The sequence below is a fragment of the Pan troglodytes genome, chromosome 12 (assembly GCF_028858775.2).
Source record: "Pan troglodytes isolate AG18354 chromosome 12, NHGRI_mPanTro3-v2.0_pri, whole genome shotgun sequence".
NCBI classification, from domain to species: Eukaryota; Metazoa; Chordata; class Mammalia; order Primates; family Hominidae; genus Pan; species Pan troglodytes.
Genome location: NC_072410.2, coordinates 80,289,751 through 80,307,669, shown reverse-complemented (window position 1 = coordinate 80,307,669; position 17,919 = coordinate 80,289,751). Strand labels below are relative to the sequence as shown.

Genomic DNA, 17,919 nt, shown 5'->3' with positions numbered 1-17,919 from the left:
AATTGTCAAATTGAATTCTAGAGAGGTTGAAACAATTTATAATCCCATCCACTGTTTTCCCCAAAGCTTTACCTATGGAGTATATTATTAAACTTTTGAATTTTTGACAACTTGATAGGTGAAAAATGGCACCTTAGTCTAGATTGAAATCGCTTTTCTCTTATTCTGAAAGATGTTGAGTATATTTTCATGCAAGTAAGGGACTTTATATTTTCTAGGGACTTTATATTTTCTATGTAAAACTGTTCATATGCTTTGCTCATTTTCCTATTTGGTTGTTGATCCTTGTTTTATTGATTATTGATCATAAGCTCTTTTAGTTTTTAAAAAAAATTTTTTTAAGCTTTTATATAAATTAGGGGGCCTGGTCCTTTAGGATGTAGTTCCAAGTTGTTTTTCTTTTTCCTAAGCTTTTCACTTGTCTTTTGACTTTGCTTCTTTCTTTCTTTCTGCAATGGAAAACTGTACAGTCAAGGTTGGAAAGACTACTTCGTTATGCCACAGTTAAGAAGGAATTCTCCTATGTTTCCTTCTAGTACTTTTATGGTTTTATGTTGTACATTTATCTTTAACCTTTAACCACTGGGAGTTTTTCTGGTGTATGCTTTGCAGGAGCCAATTTCTTTTTCCACATAACTTTCTGACTGTTTCAATACAATTTATTGAGTAGTCTATCTTTTATTCACTGATTTGAGATAGTTCTCTTAACATATATAGATATTTTCTCATGCATTTTAATCTTTTTGATTTTCTGTTCTGTTTTATTGATATGTCTATTCATTCATCAATGCTCAACTGTTTTCATTTTTGAGGGCTGAGTGTTTTAAGATCTGGTAGGTCCAGTTCCCCTTCATTGATTCACTTTTTTCAATTTTATTCTTGCCATTCTTGTTTATTTTTCCATAGAAATATTAGAATCAGCATATCTAGTTTTAAACAAGTGTCAGCATTTTTATTGCTCCTACATTACATTTATAAATTAAGTTAGAGAACTGAAGTCTTTATGAGGCTTAGTCTTCTGATCCAAGCACACGCAAAGTTTTTCCATTTGTTCAGGTCTCCTTTAGCGTCCCTCAGTGCTATTTTTAAAGTTTTCTTCATACAGGTCTTATATTTTTTTTTGTTTGAGAGAGAGAGCCTTACTCTGCCACCCAGGCTGGAGTGCAGTAGCGTGATCTCAGCTCACTGCAACCTCCACCTCTTGGGTTCAGGCAATTCTCATGCCTCAGCCTCCCTAGTAGCTGGGATTACAGGTGTGCACCACCACTCCCAGCTAATTTTTGTATATTTAGTAGAGACAGGGTTTTGCCATGTTGGCTAGGCTGGTCTCGAACTCCTGGCATCAAGTGATCTGCCTGCCTCGGTCTCCCAAAGTGCCGGAATTACAGGCATGAGCTACTGCGCCCAACCAGGTCTCATACATTTTTCATTAAACTGATTCCTAGTTATTTGTACTTGCTACCATCAATTGGTACTTGACCTTCATTCTCATCTACTTCTCTGTTTCCTACTGAAATACAAGGGCTGAAAGGCTAAATAAATAAATCACATTTCCAAGACTATGTGACAGCAAATTCTAGATATGATTTAGCTTTGATGAATCAAATACATACATACAAGAGCAGGAAGATGGAAAAGACGTGGAGCCCCTTGTCCTCCTGCTGTGGTGGCTGGCAAGCCAGGTCGAACTGACTACCCCTGGACTCAATATTCCAGTGTCTAGTCACTACCTTTGTGGACATGAGAAGATTGTGGTGGCAGCAGCAGTGACAGCTTCCTGACATCTGAATTACAGCTATGATGATATGACTTTGAAATCATTAATCCCACAACAGTCCTCAACTTTATGTATCTTCTAAAATTTTATCTAACACTCATTTAATACATACTAGCTGCCAGAAACTGTTACAAGCAATTTTTCAAAATTATATATGTGAAGGCTTAAATTAATTCCAGGCCTAATGATATTGGAAGCAGCTAATTCCCCATCTTCTTTTGTACTTGAAATTCTTGGAGTGACTTTGGTTTCCTAAACTGATTCAAGGTTCTTTAGTGTGACTATTATAGTACTAGGGTCACCTTCTGTCATTATACCTTATGTTTGTATGTGTAAAAACAGACATCGATTTTTTAGATAGTGTGTTAAAATCTCCCATTATGATTGTAAATTTGTCAAATTCTATTAGGTTTGTTTTATATATTTTAACGCTTTTATTGGATGTAAAGAAATGCATGATTCTTATTTCTTGGTAGACTGTTTCTTTCTGTGAGATAAAATAACCTTTGTGCATATTTCTGCTTAAATGTTATTTGACCTGATAACATTATTTTATCATTTATATTATACTATATTGTTACACCAACTTTCTTTATACTAGTAATTGAGAATTTTGTTTGTTGAGAAAGAAATACATTCACATGGTTCAAAATTTAAAAGGGTATTCAGTGATGTTTTCTTCCCACACCTCACCCCCAGCTACTCAGTTTTCTTCCCTGCTGGCGTCTGAAATACCTTTTTCCATTCCTTTATTTTTAATTACTACGTCACATTTTTTAGAAATGTTTCTTTCTTTTTTATTTATTTGTATTTATTTGAGATGAAGTCTCACTCTGTCACCCATGCTAGAGTGCAGGCAGGCTAGAATGCACCCAGGCTAGAGTGCAGTGGTGCAATCATAGTTCACTGCAGCTTTTATCCCCAGGGCTCAACTCCTGCATAGTTTACAGTGAGTGGCCTTTAACTCCTGGGCTCCCACCTTAACCTCCCAAATAGCTAAGACTACAGGTGTGTGCCACCATGCCTGGGTAATTTATTTCTATTTTAATTTTTAGAGACAGGGTCTCACTACATTGCCCAGGCTGGTCTCAAACTCCTGGGCTCAAGCAATCCTCCCTCCTCAGCCTCCTGAGTAGCTGAGATTATAGCCAAGGAGTGTCCCTCATAAACAGTATTTTTAAAATCCAGTCAGAGTCTCTGCTTTTAATAGAGGAATTTAATAGCAATATACTAATAGTGATCACAGACATACTTGGATATAGATTGGCCATCTTGTTTTTTTCTATTTACTGTTCTTTTTTATCGCATTTTTCTTTCTCTCTTGCATTCTACCAGACTGATAAAATTTTCTTTATTCCATTTTTCTTCTTCTAATGATTAAGAAGTTATATATTCTATTTCTAGTCTTCTAGTCATATCACTTACATTTTAAACCTTTTATTTTGTATTTTTATTAGTCCGTTCTCACACTGCTATAAAGAACTACCCAAGACTGGGTGATTTATAAAGGAAAGAGGCTTAATTGACTCACAGTTCCACAGGAGGGAGGCCTCAGGAAACTTACAATTATGCAGAAGAGGAAGCAAACATGTCCTTCTTCACATGGCAGCAGCAAGGAGAAGTGCCCTGCAAAAGTGGGGAAAGCCCCTTATAAAACCATCAGATCTCGTGAGAACTCACTATTGCGAAAACAGCATGAGGGTAACCATCCCCATGATTAAATTACCTCCCACTGGGTCCCTCTCATGACACATGGGGATTATGGGAACTATAATTCAAGATGAGAGTTGGCGGGGGACACAGCCAAACCATATCAGTATTTTTCCAGCAAAGTCTAAAGCTAACCAGTATTTCTGAACAAAACAATGATCTTAACATTCTTTAGCTTTCTTCTGAAATACCTACTTGTTTTTGGCCTAGAATGTAATTATCAGCTTGCCTTTAAATACACACACAAAAACTGTTGTTGTTGTTGTTATTATAATTATTATTTTATTTAAAGTTTGTCAACATGTTTTACCAATTTCTCTTTTTCACCTTTTCTTGTGGCATCATGCTCTTTCCTTTTGGATTCATTTTTCTTCTAGCCAAAGCAGTTTTTAGTTGTCCTTTCAGTGAAGGTCTGTTGGTAGTAAGTTCTTTTGGTCCTTGTGTGTGTTAAAATATCTCTATTATGCACACTCTACTGACAGTTTAGCTGGGTATGAAATTCAAAGTTCAAATTATTTTCCCTCAGTATTCTGAAGTTGTTATTTCATTGTTTTTTTGGCAATGATTTGTGCTAAAAATAAGCATACTGTTATTCTGATTGTCATTCCTTTGTAGATAATCTGTCTTTACCTCCTGGTAGCTTTTAAGAGGATTCTCTTTATTTCCAATATTTTGTCATTTCACTGCAATCTTCTAAATGTACTTTCTTTTCTTTTTTTTTTTATATTTGTGCAGTCTGTCTCAGCATTTAGTGGTTTCAACCTGACAATTTGTGCCCTTTTTAAATGCTGAAAAATTCTTAGCTATTCTATCTTCAAATATTGCTGTCTTCACTCTATTATTTCCTTCTAGGAAACCCTCATTTGTGTAGGCTAAAATATCTCAGTCTATCCTCCATGACATCAACTGATTACCTTTTTGTTCCATACTCTAAGAGTTGTCTTCAGTTCCATCTTCCAATTTACAAATTCTCTCTTCAAATATGTCCAGCCTAGAAGTTTTAAATTTCAATGACTATCTTTTTCACATCTACCTGTTCTTGTTTCACTGCCTCCTGATCTTACTTCACTGATACCAGTTCATCTGTTATATCTTTAAGCATTTTAAGCACACTTTTTATTTTAATGTCTTTTAGATGGGCCTATTGTTTATATTTCTTGATAGAAATTCTCCTGTTTGTTGGATTTGTAGATTTTCCTTGATAGGGCTGAACCTCCTCAAACACTTTGTAATTTATGTTTGAGAACTTATCTTCGGAGTTTTTTCCTTGTGCCCTTTCTTATTAAGTGATTTCTGTGGTGCTGTGTTCCATCCTAAGCAGGTACAGGGATCTGAGCTGGGCCCCACATTAGGGCTCAGAGGTGTTGCCCCAATCAGATAGCATGATTCCAGATCATGCACTACCTTATAGTGAGGTCTCATATGTACAGATGTTTCCCTTCCTCCATGGCCAAGACAAGTGTCTTATTTCTGGTTATAACCCTATAGTAACTGTATTATTGCTCCCAAATAATCACTGCCCCTTCCTATAGGAGGACTGTATTTTCTCATCCCAATAAGGTCAGGCTAGGTTATATGACTAGCTTTAAGAGTCTCATGCTTCCATGATTTTTTCCTCTGACACAGAATGGCAACATACCAGATAAGGGCATATCCTTCATCCTGGATTCTAAAATGAAGAGGATGTGGCACAGAGTTGTGGCCAACCTGTAAAAGACATGTAACATGAACAAGAAATAGACTTTTGTAGTTGTAAGGCATTAAGACTTGGAAGTTGTTAGCTACTACTGCATAACTTAGTCCAAAGTCTGACATAAACTTTAAGCCATCTATGTAAAAATACGATTTAGGCACTCCAGCCTGGGTGACAGAGTAGACTCTGTCTCAAAACAAAACAAAACAAAACACCCTACTTGGCCATAAAAAATTTGCAGCAACATGGATAAACCTGAAAGACATTATGTTAAGTGAAATAAGCCAGGCATGGAAAGGCAAATATTGCATGATCTTACTCATATGTGGAATCTATAACACTATCCTCATAGAAGTAGAGAGTAGAGGCCGGGCACAGTGGCTCATGGCTGTAATCTGAGTACTTTGGGAGGCCGATGTGGGTGGATCGTTTGAGGTCAGGAGTTCGAGGCTAGGCTGGCCAACATGGTGAAACTCCATCTCCACTAAAAGTACAAAAATTAGCTGGGTGTGGTGGCGTGCATCTGTAATCCCAGCTGATTGGGATCAGCTGGGATTGGGAGGCTGAGGCACGAGAGTCACTATAACCTGGGAGGTGAAGGTTGCAGTGAGCTGAGATCATGCCACTGCCCTCCAGCCTGGAGACAAAGGAAGGCAGGAGGAATAGTGAGAGGTTAATAAATGAGTACAAAGCTACAGATAGGAGAAATATGTTCTGGTGTTCTACTGCATAGCAAGATGACTAGAGTTAACAATAATATATTGTATATTTCAAAATAACTAGAAACTAGGTACAGTGGTGCATGCCTGTAGTTCCAGCTACTTGGGAGGCTGGGCAAGAAGACTGCTTGTGCCCAGAAGTTCAAGGTCAGCCTGAGCAACACAACAAGATGCAGTCTAAAACAAACAAAACACAACCTAAAGATCATGAAAAACACAATGGCAAAGACAAAATAACCAGATTTTGAATGTGCACATCACAGAGAAATAATAGACATTTAGGTTGGGCACGGTGGCTCACGCCTGTAATCCCAGCACTTTGGGAGGCCGAGGCAGGTGGATCGCTTGAGGCCAGGAGTTCAAAACCAGCCTGGTCACCATCTCTACTAAAAATACAAAAAAATTAGCTGGGTGCATTGGCTCATGCCTGTAATCCCAGCTACTCAGGAGGCCAAAGTGGGAGAATTGCTTGAACCCAGTAGGCAGACGTTGCAGCGAACCGAGATTGCGCCACTGCACTCCAGCCTGGGTGACAGAGTGAGTCCCCTGTCTCAAAAAAAAAAAAAAAAAGAAAAAAGAAATGATAGATATTTAAGGTGACAGATATGTTAACTGCTCTGATTTGATCACTATACAATGCATACATGAATCAAAACATCATGTCATACCCCACAAATATATTAATTATATAAAAACATAAATTCGTCCTGGCACGGTGGCTCATGCCTGTAATCCCAGCACTTTGGGAGGCTGAGGTGGGTGGATCACTTGTGGTCAAGAGTTGGAGACCAGCCTGGCCAACATGGTGAAACCCTACTAAAAATACAAAAATTAACCGGGTGTGATGGTGGGTGCCTGTAATCCCAGCTGCCTGGGAGGCTGAGGCAAGAGAATCGCTTGAACCTGGGCAGTGGAGGTTGCAGTGAGCTGAGGTTGCACCACTGCTCTCCGGCCTGGGCAACAGAGCAAGACTCCATCTCAAAAAATAAAAAAAATAATTTTTTTTTGCATTTAAAAAATATTTGCATTTTTATCATAGTATTTATCATTTGTAGGTGTGTGGTGGGAGGAAGATTTGGAGACAGGGTCTCATTCTGTCACCTGGGTTGGAGTCCAGCTGCATGATTATGGCTTACTGGGGCCTTGACCTCCCAGGCTCAAGTGATCCTCCTGCCTCAGCCTCCCAAGTTGCTGGCACCACAGGCACGCAGTAACACACTTGGCTAATTTTTGTAAATTTTCTAGAGACAGGGGTTTCACTATGTTGCCCAGGCTGGTCTTGAAATCCTGGGCTCAAGTGATCTGCCAATCTCAGCCTCCTAAAGTGCTGGGACTACAGGCGTGAGCCACCATTTGTGTTTACAGAATAGTATAGAAAATTACGTGCTCATTGTTTTTCTTATTTTGTGTAGTAAAATATACTGACACAAAGTCAGGCGTGGTGGCTCACATCTGTAATCCTCGCACTTTGGGAGGCCAAGGCAGGCAGATCATGAGGTCAGGAGTTTGAGACCAGCCTGGCCAGCATGGTGAAACCCTGTCTCTGCTAAAAAATTCAAAAATTAACTGGGCTTGGTGGCGTGTGCCTGTAGTCCCAGCTACTTGGGAGGCTGAGGCAGGAGAATTGCTTGAATCCAGGAGGTGCGGGTTGCAGTGAGCTGAGATCGCGCCACTGCACTCCAGCCTGGGTGACAGAGTGAGACTCCATCTCAAAAAATAAAAATAAAAAATAAAAATAAATAAATAAATAAAAATATATTTATATACTGACACAAAATCACCATTTTAACTGTTTTTAAGTGAACAATTAAGTGGCATTAAGTATATTCACAATGTTGTTTAACCATCACCACTATCTATTTCCATAACTCTGTAATTATTCCAAACAGAAACTCTATAGCCATTATACAATAACTCCTCATAAGTGGAATCATACAATGTTTGTCCTTTTACATGTCTTATTTCACATATTACTATGTTTTCAAGGTTCACCCATGTTGTAGCATGTAGAATTTCATTCCATTTTAAGGTTAATATTCCATTGCATATATAGACCACATTTTGTTTATCCATTCATCTGTTTATGGACAGCTGGGTTGTTTTCCACATTTCAGCTACTGTCACTGTGCTTTCTTGATCTAGAAGTACCCAAAAACATACTATTAGAGAAAAAATACTGCAAATAAACCACAACCAGTGGATGCCTGTTGAGTTCAATCTGGAATGAGGAAAACTTTTACTCTTCATTTTGTATATTTCTTTATTATTTAAATTTGTTGCAACAATTTCTATGTAATTTTTAAAACCAGTAAAGAGTTTTTAAAATAAATGCTTCTTTTTGATCAGAAGAGAGATAATGAATCATTGCAAATGTGTGGGTTTAGGGTTTTTTGTGGTTAAAAACATGTATCATAAATTTTACCATCTTAACTATTTTGAAGTGTGCACACAAATGTGATTTTTAAAATTATTAGGAAAAACCTAGGGAGGCTCCACTGGTAGCCAGCCAGCCACAGAATCACCATAAATGAAGAGTAGTTATTAAAAATTAAAATCACACCACAGGAAGCTGTATATGACCAAATGAGAATCTTGCACATAATATTCACTTTTTTCTTCCTTTAATTACCTTAGTCTTCTGTATCAGATTTTATGGCTCATAGTGATTAATGATTATTAGTAATAACAGTCCTTTTTGAACAAAGCTGAAGCTTATCCCAGCAGTGCATTCTCTGAGTCTAAATATGATTAAGAATGTACTCAAATTCAGCCTCATTTCAGTAGTAAAATGCTACCCTTGTGTAACTGCTCTTGGTTTTTAACTGAAAAATGCTACTGTGCGTTTTAGCTGTTCAGACCGTGTCATGTTCCTGACAGGCCTGTGGAAATTCGCATGTGCTGCTATTTCCCAGGTGGTCACAATAAAAGCTCAGATGGTATCTCTTTTTTTTTTTTTTTTTTTGAGATAGAGTCTCACTCTGTGGCACCCAGGCTGGAGTGCAGTGGTGCAATCTTAGCTCACTGCAACCTCTGCCTCCTGGGTTCAAGCGATTCTCCTGCCTCAGCCTCCCAAGTAGCTGGGATTACAGGCACCTGCCACCATGCCCGGCCAATTTTTTGTATTTTTAGTTAAAGAGATGGGGTTTCGCCATGTTGGTCAGGCTGGTCTCGAACTCCTGACCCCAGGTGATCTCCCCGCCTCGGCCTCCCAAAGTGCTGGGATTACAGGCGTATCCCACCTGTAATCCACCACGCCCGGCCCTCAGATGGTATTTCTTAATATCCTTGCAAAAGGCTGGACTTAAGGAAGTGGAAACTGAATCAAAGGTTTGCTAAACCAGAGCTGGAAAGCCCAACCTTAGCACTCAGCTACTCAATACAGCTTGAACTTTCAGCCTTCTGATTAAAAGTAAGATCATCTACTTATTTCATGTTCTGGCTCTGTAGACATAACTTCAACAGAATAAAATAACTATCCAAAACTAACAAACAGCAGCAATGAGGAGACAACAGGTCATGTGCATCAGGGTTAAATCGCAGAACTGATTTCAAGGCCAGCACTACTAGCAAGAGAGCAGAGACTGCCGGTCAGTCTGTAACCAGAGATTTCCACACTACTATCTGCGTAATCTACATAAAATGAGGACCCAGCTGGGCACGGTGGCTCATGCCTGTAATCCCAGCACTTTGGGAGGCTGAGGCGGGCAGATCACCTGAGGTCAGGAGCTCGAGGCCAGCCTGGCCAACATGGTGAAAACCCTATCTCTACTAAAAATACAAAAATTAGCCAGGCATGGTGGCGGGCACCTATAATCCCAACTACTCAGGAGGCTGAGGCAGGAGAATCACTTGAACCCGGGAAGCAGAGGTTGCAATGAGCTGAGATCACACCATTGAACTCCAGTCTGGGTGACGAGTGAAAAGAGTGAAACTCCGTCTCAAAAAATAAAAAATAAAAATAAAATAAAAGAGGACTCAGTGTTAGAACATCTATGTTTGAATTGCAGCTGTGCTACAAAGAGCTAGTGTGCTTTTGGACAAGTTACTTAACTACCCTGAGACAGTTTCTTCATCTGTAAGAGGGGGTTAATAATAACTACCTTACAGAATTAATGCAAAGACTATGCAGTATCACATGAGTGGAAGTGCACTAGAAAGGCTAGTCATCATTGCCCTTCCTCAACTTCCTTGGCACTTGATTCAGATTCCAACAGGGGGCCGGGTGAGATGGCTCATGCCTGTAATCCCAGCACTTTGGGAGGCAGGTGGATCACCTGAAGTCAGGAGTTTCAGACCAGCCTGACCAACACAATGAAACCCCATCTCTACTAAAAATACAAAATTAGCCGGACGTGGTGGCACACGCCTGTAATCCCAGCTACTCGGGAGGCTGAGGAAGGGAGAATCACTTGAACTCAGGAGGCGGAGGTTGCAGTGAGCCGAGATCATGCCATTGCACTCCAGCCTGGGTAACAAGAGCAAAACTCTGTCTCAAAAAAAAAAAAAAGAAAGAAAAAAGAAACCAACAGGGCCAGTATTCTCAGTGACAAATCATTCTGACCTCTCCAACAACCTATCAGTTTAGACATATTGACCATTTAAAAAAATTGAATTGACCAATTTCTTCAATCTAAGTTCCAGGTTGTATCCTTAGCCCAGACCACCCATTGCTCAACTGTATGTTGTTAGAAACAAAAAGGGCAGCTTTATGAGTAAGAATGAATCACCATAAAACGATAGGCTACCACACAAAAATGACTCAATGAGAGTAGAACACAAATCATGAAACAATAGTATAAACTGATCTCATTTTTGAGATGTTTTATCTTGATATACAGACATATTCACAGAGAAAAAGCACAAAAGGAAATATGCCAAAATGTTAAAAATGATTACTTGAATTTATGTGTTCATTCGACATTTACTGAGCAACAATTATGTGCTGGCCTCTGTGCTAAGTGTTGGGGATACAGTAATTAATCACACATATAAGGCTGCTGTTCTGGTAAAGCATTTATAATTCAGAAGTGACAATAATAAAGAAAGATCAATAGGATGAGAGAAGATGAACCTAATCTATTATAGGGTTCAGTCAACAAGTCCCCAAGAAAGGAACATTTAAACTAAGACCTAAAGGATAAGCATGAGTGAGTCAAACAGCAGAGCAGGATCGTGGAAATAGCATGACAGATTACTTTTATTTTCTTCTTTTTTATTATCTATAATTTATTTATTTTTTCTTAATGAACAAGAGTTCTTATTGTTCTGTTGGTAATATCTTCCTACTGTAAGGCCTAATATGTTTTTCTGATCATATCAAAAATTTCAGTCAACTTCTCAGTGTTTATTTGGGGCCAGCTGTGGGCCCCATACCCTCCTAGTCACTAGGAGTTGCAAATGGAGAACAGAGCAAAATACCTCAGAATCTTAGAATTGGGGAAAAAACCCAGAGAAAACATCAACAAATTATCTTAGTCAAGAAACAGACCCAGAGAGATGAAGCATTTTATCCAGGACCACAGCAGAAGAGCAGTCAGCCCCACACAATGGTCAAATGCTTTAACAAGTTTGTTTTCTGTTTCCTCTTTAAACTACCAATCCAATATGTGTTTTTTTAATCTGGTTGGTTAGTAACTAAAAGTGATTGTAACATATAGTCATTGGTAACCAAGATGTTATTACAAGACACACAGTGAGAAGCCATTGTTAATCTGTTGCATTAAGAAAATAATGTAATGAAGTAAAAGCCAGAGTTTATGAGGGTGTGGTAAAACCAGAAAACAATTTAATGAGGTAAAAGCCAATGTTTATGAGGGTGTGGTAAAACCGACAGTATCAAACATTACCAATTGCTACGGTTTGAATTTGTCCCCCAAAGTTCATGTGTTGGAAAGTTAATCCTCAGTGTAACAGTGTTGAGAGGTGGGACCTTTAAGGGGTGATTAGGACATGAGGGATCTGCCCTCATGCATGGATTAATGCTGTTATTTTGAGAGTGGTTTTCTAATAAAAGGATGAGCTTGGCTTCTCTTCCCTCTCTCTCTCTTGCCCATGCCTTCTGCCATGTTGTGATACAGCTAGAAGGCCCTCACCAGAGGGCCTTCAATCTTGGACTTCCCAGCTTCCAGAGTGGTGAGGCAAATAAGCTTCTATTGTTCACAGATTACCCTGTCCCTGGTATTCTGTTATAGCAAGAAAGAGTGAACTAAGACACTGACAATACTCCTAATCAGTACATCCCAACTTAAAATCAGTGTGGTAATGTATTTCAAAAGCCATAAAAATGATAGGACTCTTTGGTCCATTTCTTTAGACTCTGTTATCTAAAGAAATAGATAACTTCTGGTATACCTAAAGGCAGACAATTAAAAGTAATGGCTATGAGGACTCTATAGTAGGAGGGAAGAGCTCAGGGTTTAATATGGATGATGTTTATATTTCCACCATATTTATAGCCATAGTTATGAAGAAGCCTGTAACCTGCATCTGCACCCTAAGCCACCAGAATGGCTTTCTCCAAAGCTCCCATAGCGCCTAGTTGCTGAAACCAGTGAACATCTGACTGTGAGGAGCCATTTAACACCCCACCTCCTTGTTGGGCCCTTCAACCCCCTTTCCTCCTCTTATCCAGTTTGGTGGTCTCCAGGGACCAAGCCTAGGTTACTTCCTCCACTCCCTCAACACTCTTACAGAGGGATTTTTCACATCTTTTTCCAAACTAGCTTCCACTTCCATCTACAAGCCAAGGATTCCAAAATCCTGACCATTTGGACCACTCTAGACAGAACCTCTCCCCAGTGCACAGAGCCAACAGTCGGCTTGATATTTCCATTTGGATACTTCCCAGGCTCCTCCAATCATTAAATCTACAATGGAACTCTTTCCCACCAAAAGCTGCTCTCTTTCTATCTCTCTCTCATTACTGCTACTGAAACCACTCCCATCGCTTCCTCTTACTTGAATGATGACCACAGTAATTCCCTAATGGGTCCCACTGTCCCCAGTCTCTCTCCACCCTTGACACAGTTGACAGAGTAATCCTCCTTAAGCACAAACCCTGTTTTTCCTGACTTAGGTCCTTCAATGGCTCTCTGCCTGCAGGGTGAAGCCCACCTTCTTGGCTGGCACATGAGATTTTTCCTAATCTGACCTCTGCCCACCCAACAGCACTCCTCACACACTCTCTTCTCTCTGCACTTACCCAACCAAGTGCAACTGCCAAAACATGCCACTTTCTCTTGCTTTGGTACATGCTGAACCCTATAAGTGTCACAGATCGTCAAGGGTCTGTCTCCCTGAACTGAATTTAAGAATCACTCCTCTAGGAAGCCGTCCTTGACTCCTGAACTGTCTTCTGCGATCTCACAGCATCTATTTCATAATCTTTACCCTACCTGTAAACGTCTTCAATGTTTCATTACTGGTCACTTTCCCCCAAGAGCTCTTTATGAATGGGGAGTGTACCTTCCACATATGTCGCTAGAGCCTCGCACAGTCGGAAATGAGGTGAAAGGGAAAAAAAAAAAAAAAGCAGATGATGACAGTAACTTATTACAATGACAGGGAAGTATGTGCTTATTTTTTCCTCCCCGTTTTCCATATTGTCTAGTATGTGGATTATACTATTTTGATACATTTTAAAAAATCAATTCATTTTGAAGATATGTCCAATCTCTCCAAGCTAGCTCCTGTAAAATAACTTACTGCCCAAGTAAAGTCAACTTCAAGATCCTCTTTCCCCAGAGCCTTTAGGCTCAAGACCCCCACCTCCAGCTTTGCAAATCCAGGATTCTACTTTCCACAAATCCTTCAGGATTCTACTTTCTGCAAAGTAAAACGGCTTATTTCAACATTTTTAGCAGACAGAAGGACCACCCACACACCAAAAAATTCCGTGGCCTTGAAAAGGTTACATTGCTCTTGTAGCTGAGTGCCAAAACTCATTTTTGTCCAAACATTCGTCAGAACCTCACTGTATTCACAGCCTGAACACAAAAAAATGAGGTGCTCTGACAACCTTGCCACAGATTTACAGGGGACAGAGATGATGGGACTTCTGACTGGTATATCCATCACCTTGTCAGCTTAAGACATCAATGAAAGATGGGGGTTCGGGATAGACTATGAGAATTCCCCCTCCGTCCCTTTAAAAAAAAAAAAAACCCCAAAACATTAATTATCTTCTCAGGTATCCAAAAGTTCAACCATGCACACTGGCTCTTAATTCTTTTAAATTTGTGAAAATAATCCAACCACATAATGTTCAGTCTGACATTTGCTATTATTTTTCCCCAAAAGAAAACAAAAACCTGATTAGTTCCAAAAATAAAATATAAAGAAGAACTCAGATAAGAAGCAAACCCTGTGACTTAGAAACCATTGCTCTGATTAATAGCACATAAGTGTTAACCTGACGAATGGGTTCCTGTCTTAAATGCAATTATCACAAATTTCTTGTGATTCCCCACTGTTTTTATGGTTTATGCCCAGCTCTCAAAGCAACAACTTTAATAGCAATAAATCAAAGGAAACCTCTTCTCGGGACATGGGCCGACTGCTTCACATCTCAGTCAGCAGAGACGCCAGAGGGAAATGCAGGACCCCGACTCCACAGCTATCCAGGAAGGTATCTACTTCTCCGCCCTCAGAAGTCCTTGCATCCACCCCTGAAAGGGTGATTTTCACAGTTAAGTCCATCGACAGGGCCTGCTGCGACAATCAGGACAAGAAGGGCCTCTGTCCTCAGGAAACCCCCTCCTGGCGCTGCGGGCCTGCTTCCTGGGGATGCTACCGCCATGCTGTTGGCGGGGCCACACAAGGTGCTTCCGGCAGGGTGGAAGCACCACCGGGTCAAGGGGTCTGGGGGCAGCTGCTCCACCGGTGGGCCACTGTCAACGCAAGAATATCAAATCAGCCAGCCCGGCCAGCATGGCAAAAACCCAACTCCACTAAAAAAAAAAAAAAAAATTAGCGGGGCGTGGTGGCGCGCCTGTAGTCCAAGCTATTGGAGAGGCTGAGGCACGAGAATCGCTTGAACCCGGGAGGCAGAGGCTGCAGTGAACTAAGGTCCCGCCACTGCACTCCAGCCTGGGCGACAGAGCAAGACTCCGTCTCAAAAAAAAAAAAAAAAAATCAAATCAGGAATTATTTCCTCCAGGAAGTGGGGATGCGAGGTGTAGAGTGTGGGCAGAAGAGAAATAGAGGGATGATGGGGAGTGGGAGGAGGATCATGTGGTCTTTTTACTAGGAGAACTGAAAGCGGCTGGCAGGCATCTTTGAAACAGAGAACATACTATAAACAAACAGCAGCATTTAGAAGGTATAATTTCCAAGATTTTTGATTCAACTCAACATGTACTACGTGCCTATAGGTACCCATCATCATGACCTGGAAACTTGCCTCGTGTTGATTAATGATATTCTTACCACGGAGAAGAAGAGTAATTAAAAGGGAGAAAAACAGAATATGAAAGCGGGTCAAAGATCAAATGACTGATTCAAGGCTACCTGACCAACAGAGACATTGTCACAGCCAGGAGACACCTTTGTGCTGCATTCACCAGTAGTTTATTGCAAAGTGAAGTTTTGGTTCAGAACAAAAGGGAAGTAAGTCCACTAAGAATGAACTACTGTACACAAATTACTGAAGTTGACGCAATAGATAGTAGCATGTATTTAGTATCAGCTGTAGGTGGTTCTCAAAGTCAAAATTTATTAACTATTCAAATGTTCAAGCTGTACAGACTTTTTTCAGATGTGCATACAACATACTTATAACAAAGTTAATTTTTATAAAATATTATTTCCTTAAGAACTGAAGATGCTAAAAAGCTCCAACCATAAATTAATCAAATTTGATGCCCATTTAAAGATACTATTAAAGATCTGACAAATACTAAATAACACAGCTGAATGAGGAAAGTTATGACCCAAATGACTGCATACTTTAATAATCCCATATTAAAATAGAAAATGTCACATAAATTGAGCTGATTTGAAATATTTTTATTAGAAAATAAAAGCTATGTCCATTTAAACCATCATTCCTAAAACGCCTACCAAACAATATAATTATTACCTTAAATCCCAAATGATAATACAATCTTTTCTATCCACATTATCTTCCCCATTGGTTGATACAGTACATCTGATCCTTCCATGACATATACAATGGCCATTAAGGATGACAGTTAACAGTAGTTATGTATATACAGTGAAAATAGTACAACTGACCACACACACAATTGAATACTCTCATTGAGGATAGGGTCAATAAAAATAATGGTTAAAACCAATACATAATTTTATCTGTTCAATCACTTGCTGTCTTTAGCAGTAAAAGTCAAACAACACACACGTATTATTTTTTTCCATAAAGTCTTCACATGTTGAAAATACTTTTTAATCCAGGTGCAGATAATTAACAATGAAAAGACATTTCATCTTCTTTCTTACATCCAGGGACTTTATCAGACTTAAATTCACTAGGTGCATGGAAAGAGCAGTAACTGAAAAGGCAATTTGACCATAAACTGTTTGCAAGACAGAAGTGTTCTATTTTAAGGCAAGTATCTTTATCACACACATACATAGCAATTTATCCACTGATGAATTTTATCAAATGACAGTATCAACCAAGAAAGTGAGGTATAACTTTACTCAATATAAGTACAAATGTCAGAAAATGTAAAGACATTCTCAATGTACTTAATATATTTTACCCATAACTAGAGAACTCTTCTCAAAGTTCTTATATGCTCAGAAATATCCGAGATTCTCAATTCTAGAAAAAATAACTAGAAATTAAATACTCTAATATCTTTGCATAAGGCTCTCCATATATAAGGCTACCTTTGATATAAGGCTACTTCGATGTATTTTCTGAAAATAGCAAAAATGTGCACCAAAATTCAAGGTATTCTGAAACTAAAGAAAGAGGTCTTGGTCTTGCGAGGGATAGTGAGGTGGTTAGTTTATTGATCAAACTTAAGCTAAAAATCAAATTTAAAATGCACGAAATAAAAATGTTTCCTGACAGGGAGTGGTGGCTCATGCCTGTAATCCCAGCACTTTGGGAGGCTGAGGCAGGTGGATTTGCTTGAGCCCAGGAGTTTGAGACCACCCTGGGCAACATGGCAAAACCCCATCTCTATTAAAAAATGCAAAAATTAGCTGGGTGTCATGGCATGTGCCTGTAGTCCCAGCTACTTGGGAGGCTGAGGTGGGAGCATCACTTGAGCCCAGGAGGTTGAGGCTGCAGTGAGCCATTATCTCGCCACTGGACTCAAGCCTGGCATCAGAGTGAGACCCTGTCTCAAAAAAAAAAAAAAAAAATTATTTCAACATAAAACTGAACTATCATTGTATAAAAATGGTTGAATGCATAAGATATTTTTTAGTGCAAAACAGACATACATTTATCTTTACATAAATAATTTAAATAGAATATAATCCATAACTTGGTATTCATAATATATTTTAAAAATCTACATTCTGTTACCTTTACAAAAGTAAATCTGTTCTTTACTTTCAAGTTAAAAATGGCCTAAAAGTTTATCTTTGGAGATTTCAAGTCAATGGCTTTCTAAAATGAAGGATAATACAAATCTAAGTCATAGGTCATTTGGTACATTAACATGTAAGCCATCAGTTTGGGGCCCTAAAAGCAAAAAATAATTAACTACTACAAAAAGTGGAAAATAATGTACTCCAGATTTATGCTCTAGTGCAAAGACTTATAGTGTCTATGTATTTTTAATTATTAAATAGTCTCATGCAATGACATTCAGTGCTAACTGAATTCATGTTCAAAATATTTTCCTTAAAATTAAAATAGAAAGTATTCATCATCCCAAATATGAACTAATAACAAGGTAGATTTTTTTTTTTTTTTTAAGTTTAGCCTGGGCATGTTGGCTCACATCTGTAATCCCAGCACTTTGGGAGGCCGAGGCAGGTGGATCATTTGAGGTCAGGACTTCGAGACCAGCCTGGCCAACATGGTGAAACCCCATCTCCAT

General features: G+C 39.2%; 1 protein-coding gene across 2 annotated transcripts in view; it reads right to left on the bottom strand.

The window, feature by feature from the left end:
* KCNG3 (potassium voltage-gated channel modifier subfamily G member 3) overlaps window positions 1-17,919 on the bottom strand; it is a 105,807-nt gene that overhangs the window by 21,693 nt on the left and 66,195 nt on the right. For both annotated transcript variants that reach the window (XM_063789938.1, XM_063789939.1), the window contains exons 3-4: window positions 5,127-5,194; window positions 3,342-3,403 (exon numbers count right to left, since the gene is read on the bottom strand). In XM_063789938.1, the coding sequence (XP_063646008.1) occupies window positions 3,342-3,403; window positions 5,127-5,194 (130 nt within the window). The remainder of the gene's footprint in view (window positions 1-3,341; window positions 3,404-5,126; window positions 5,195-17,919) is intronic.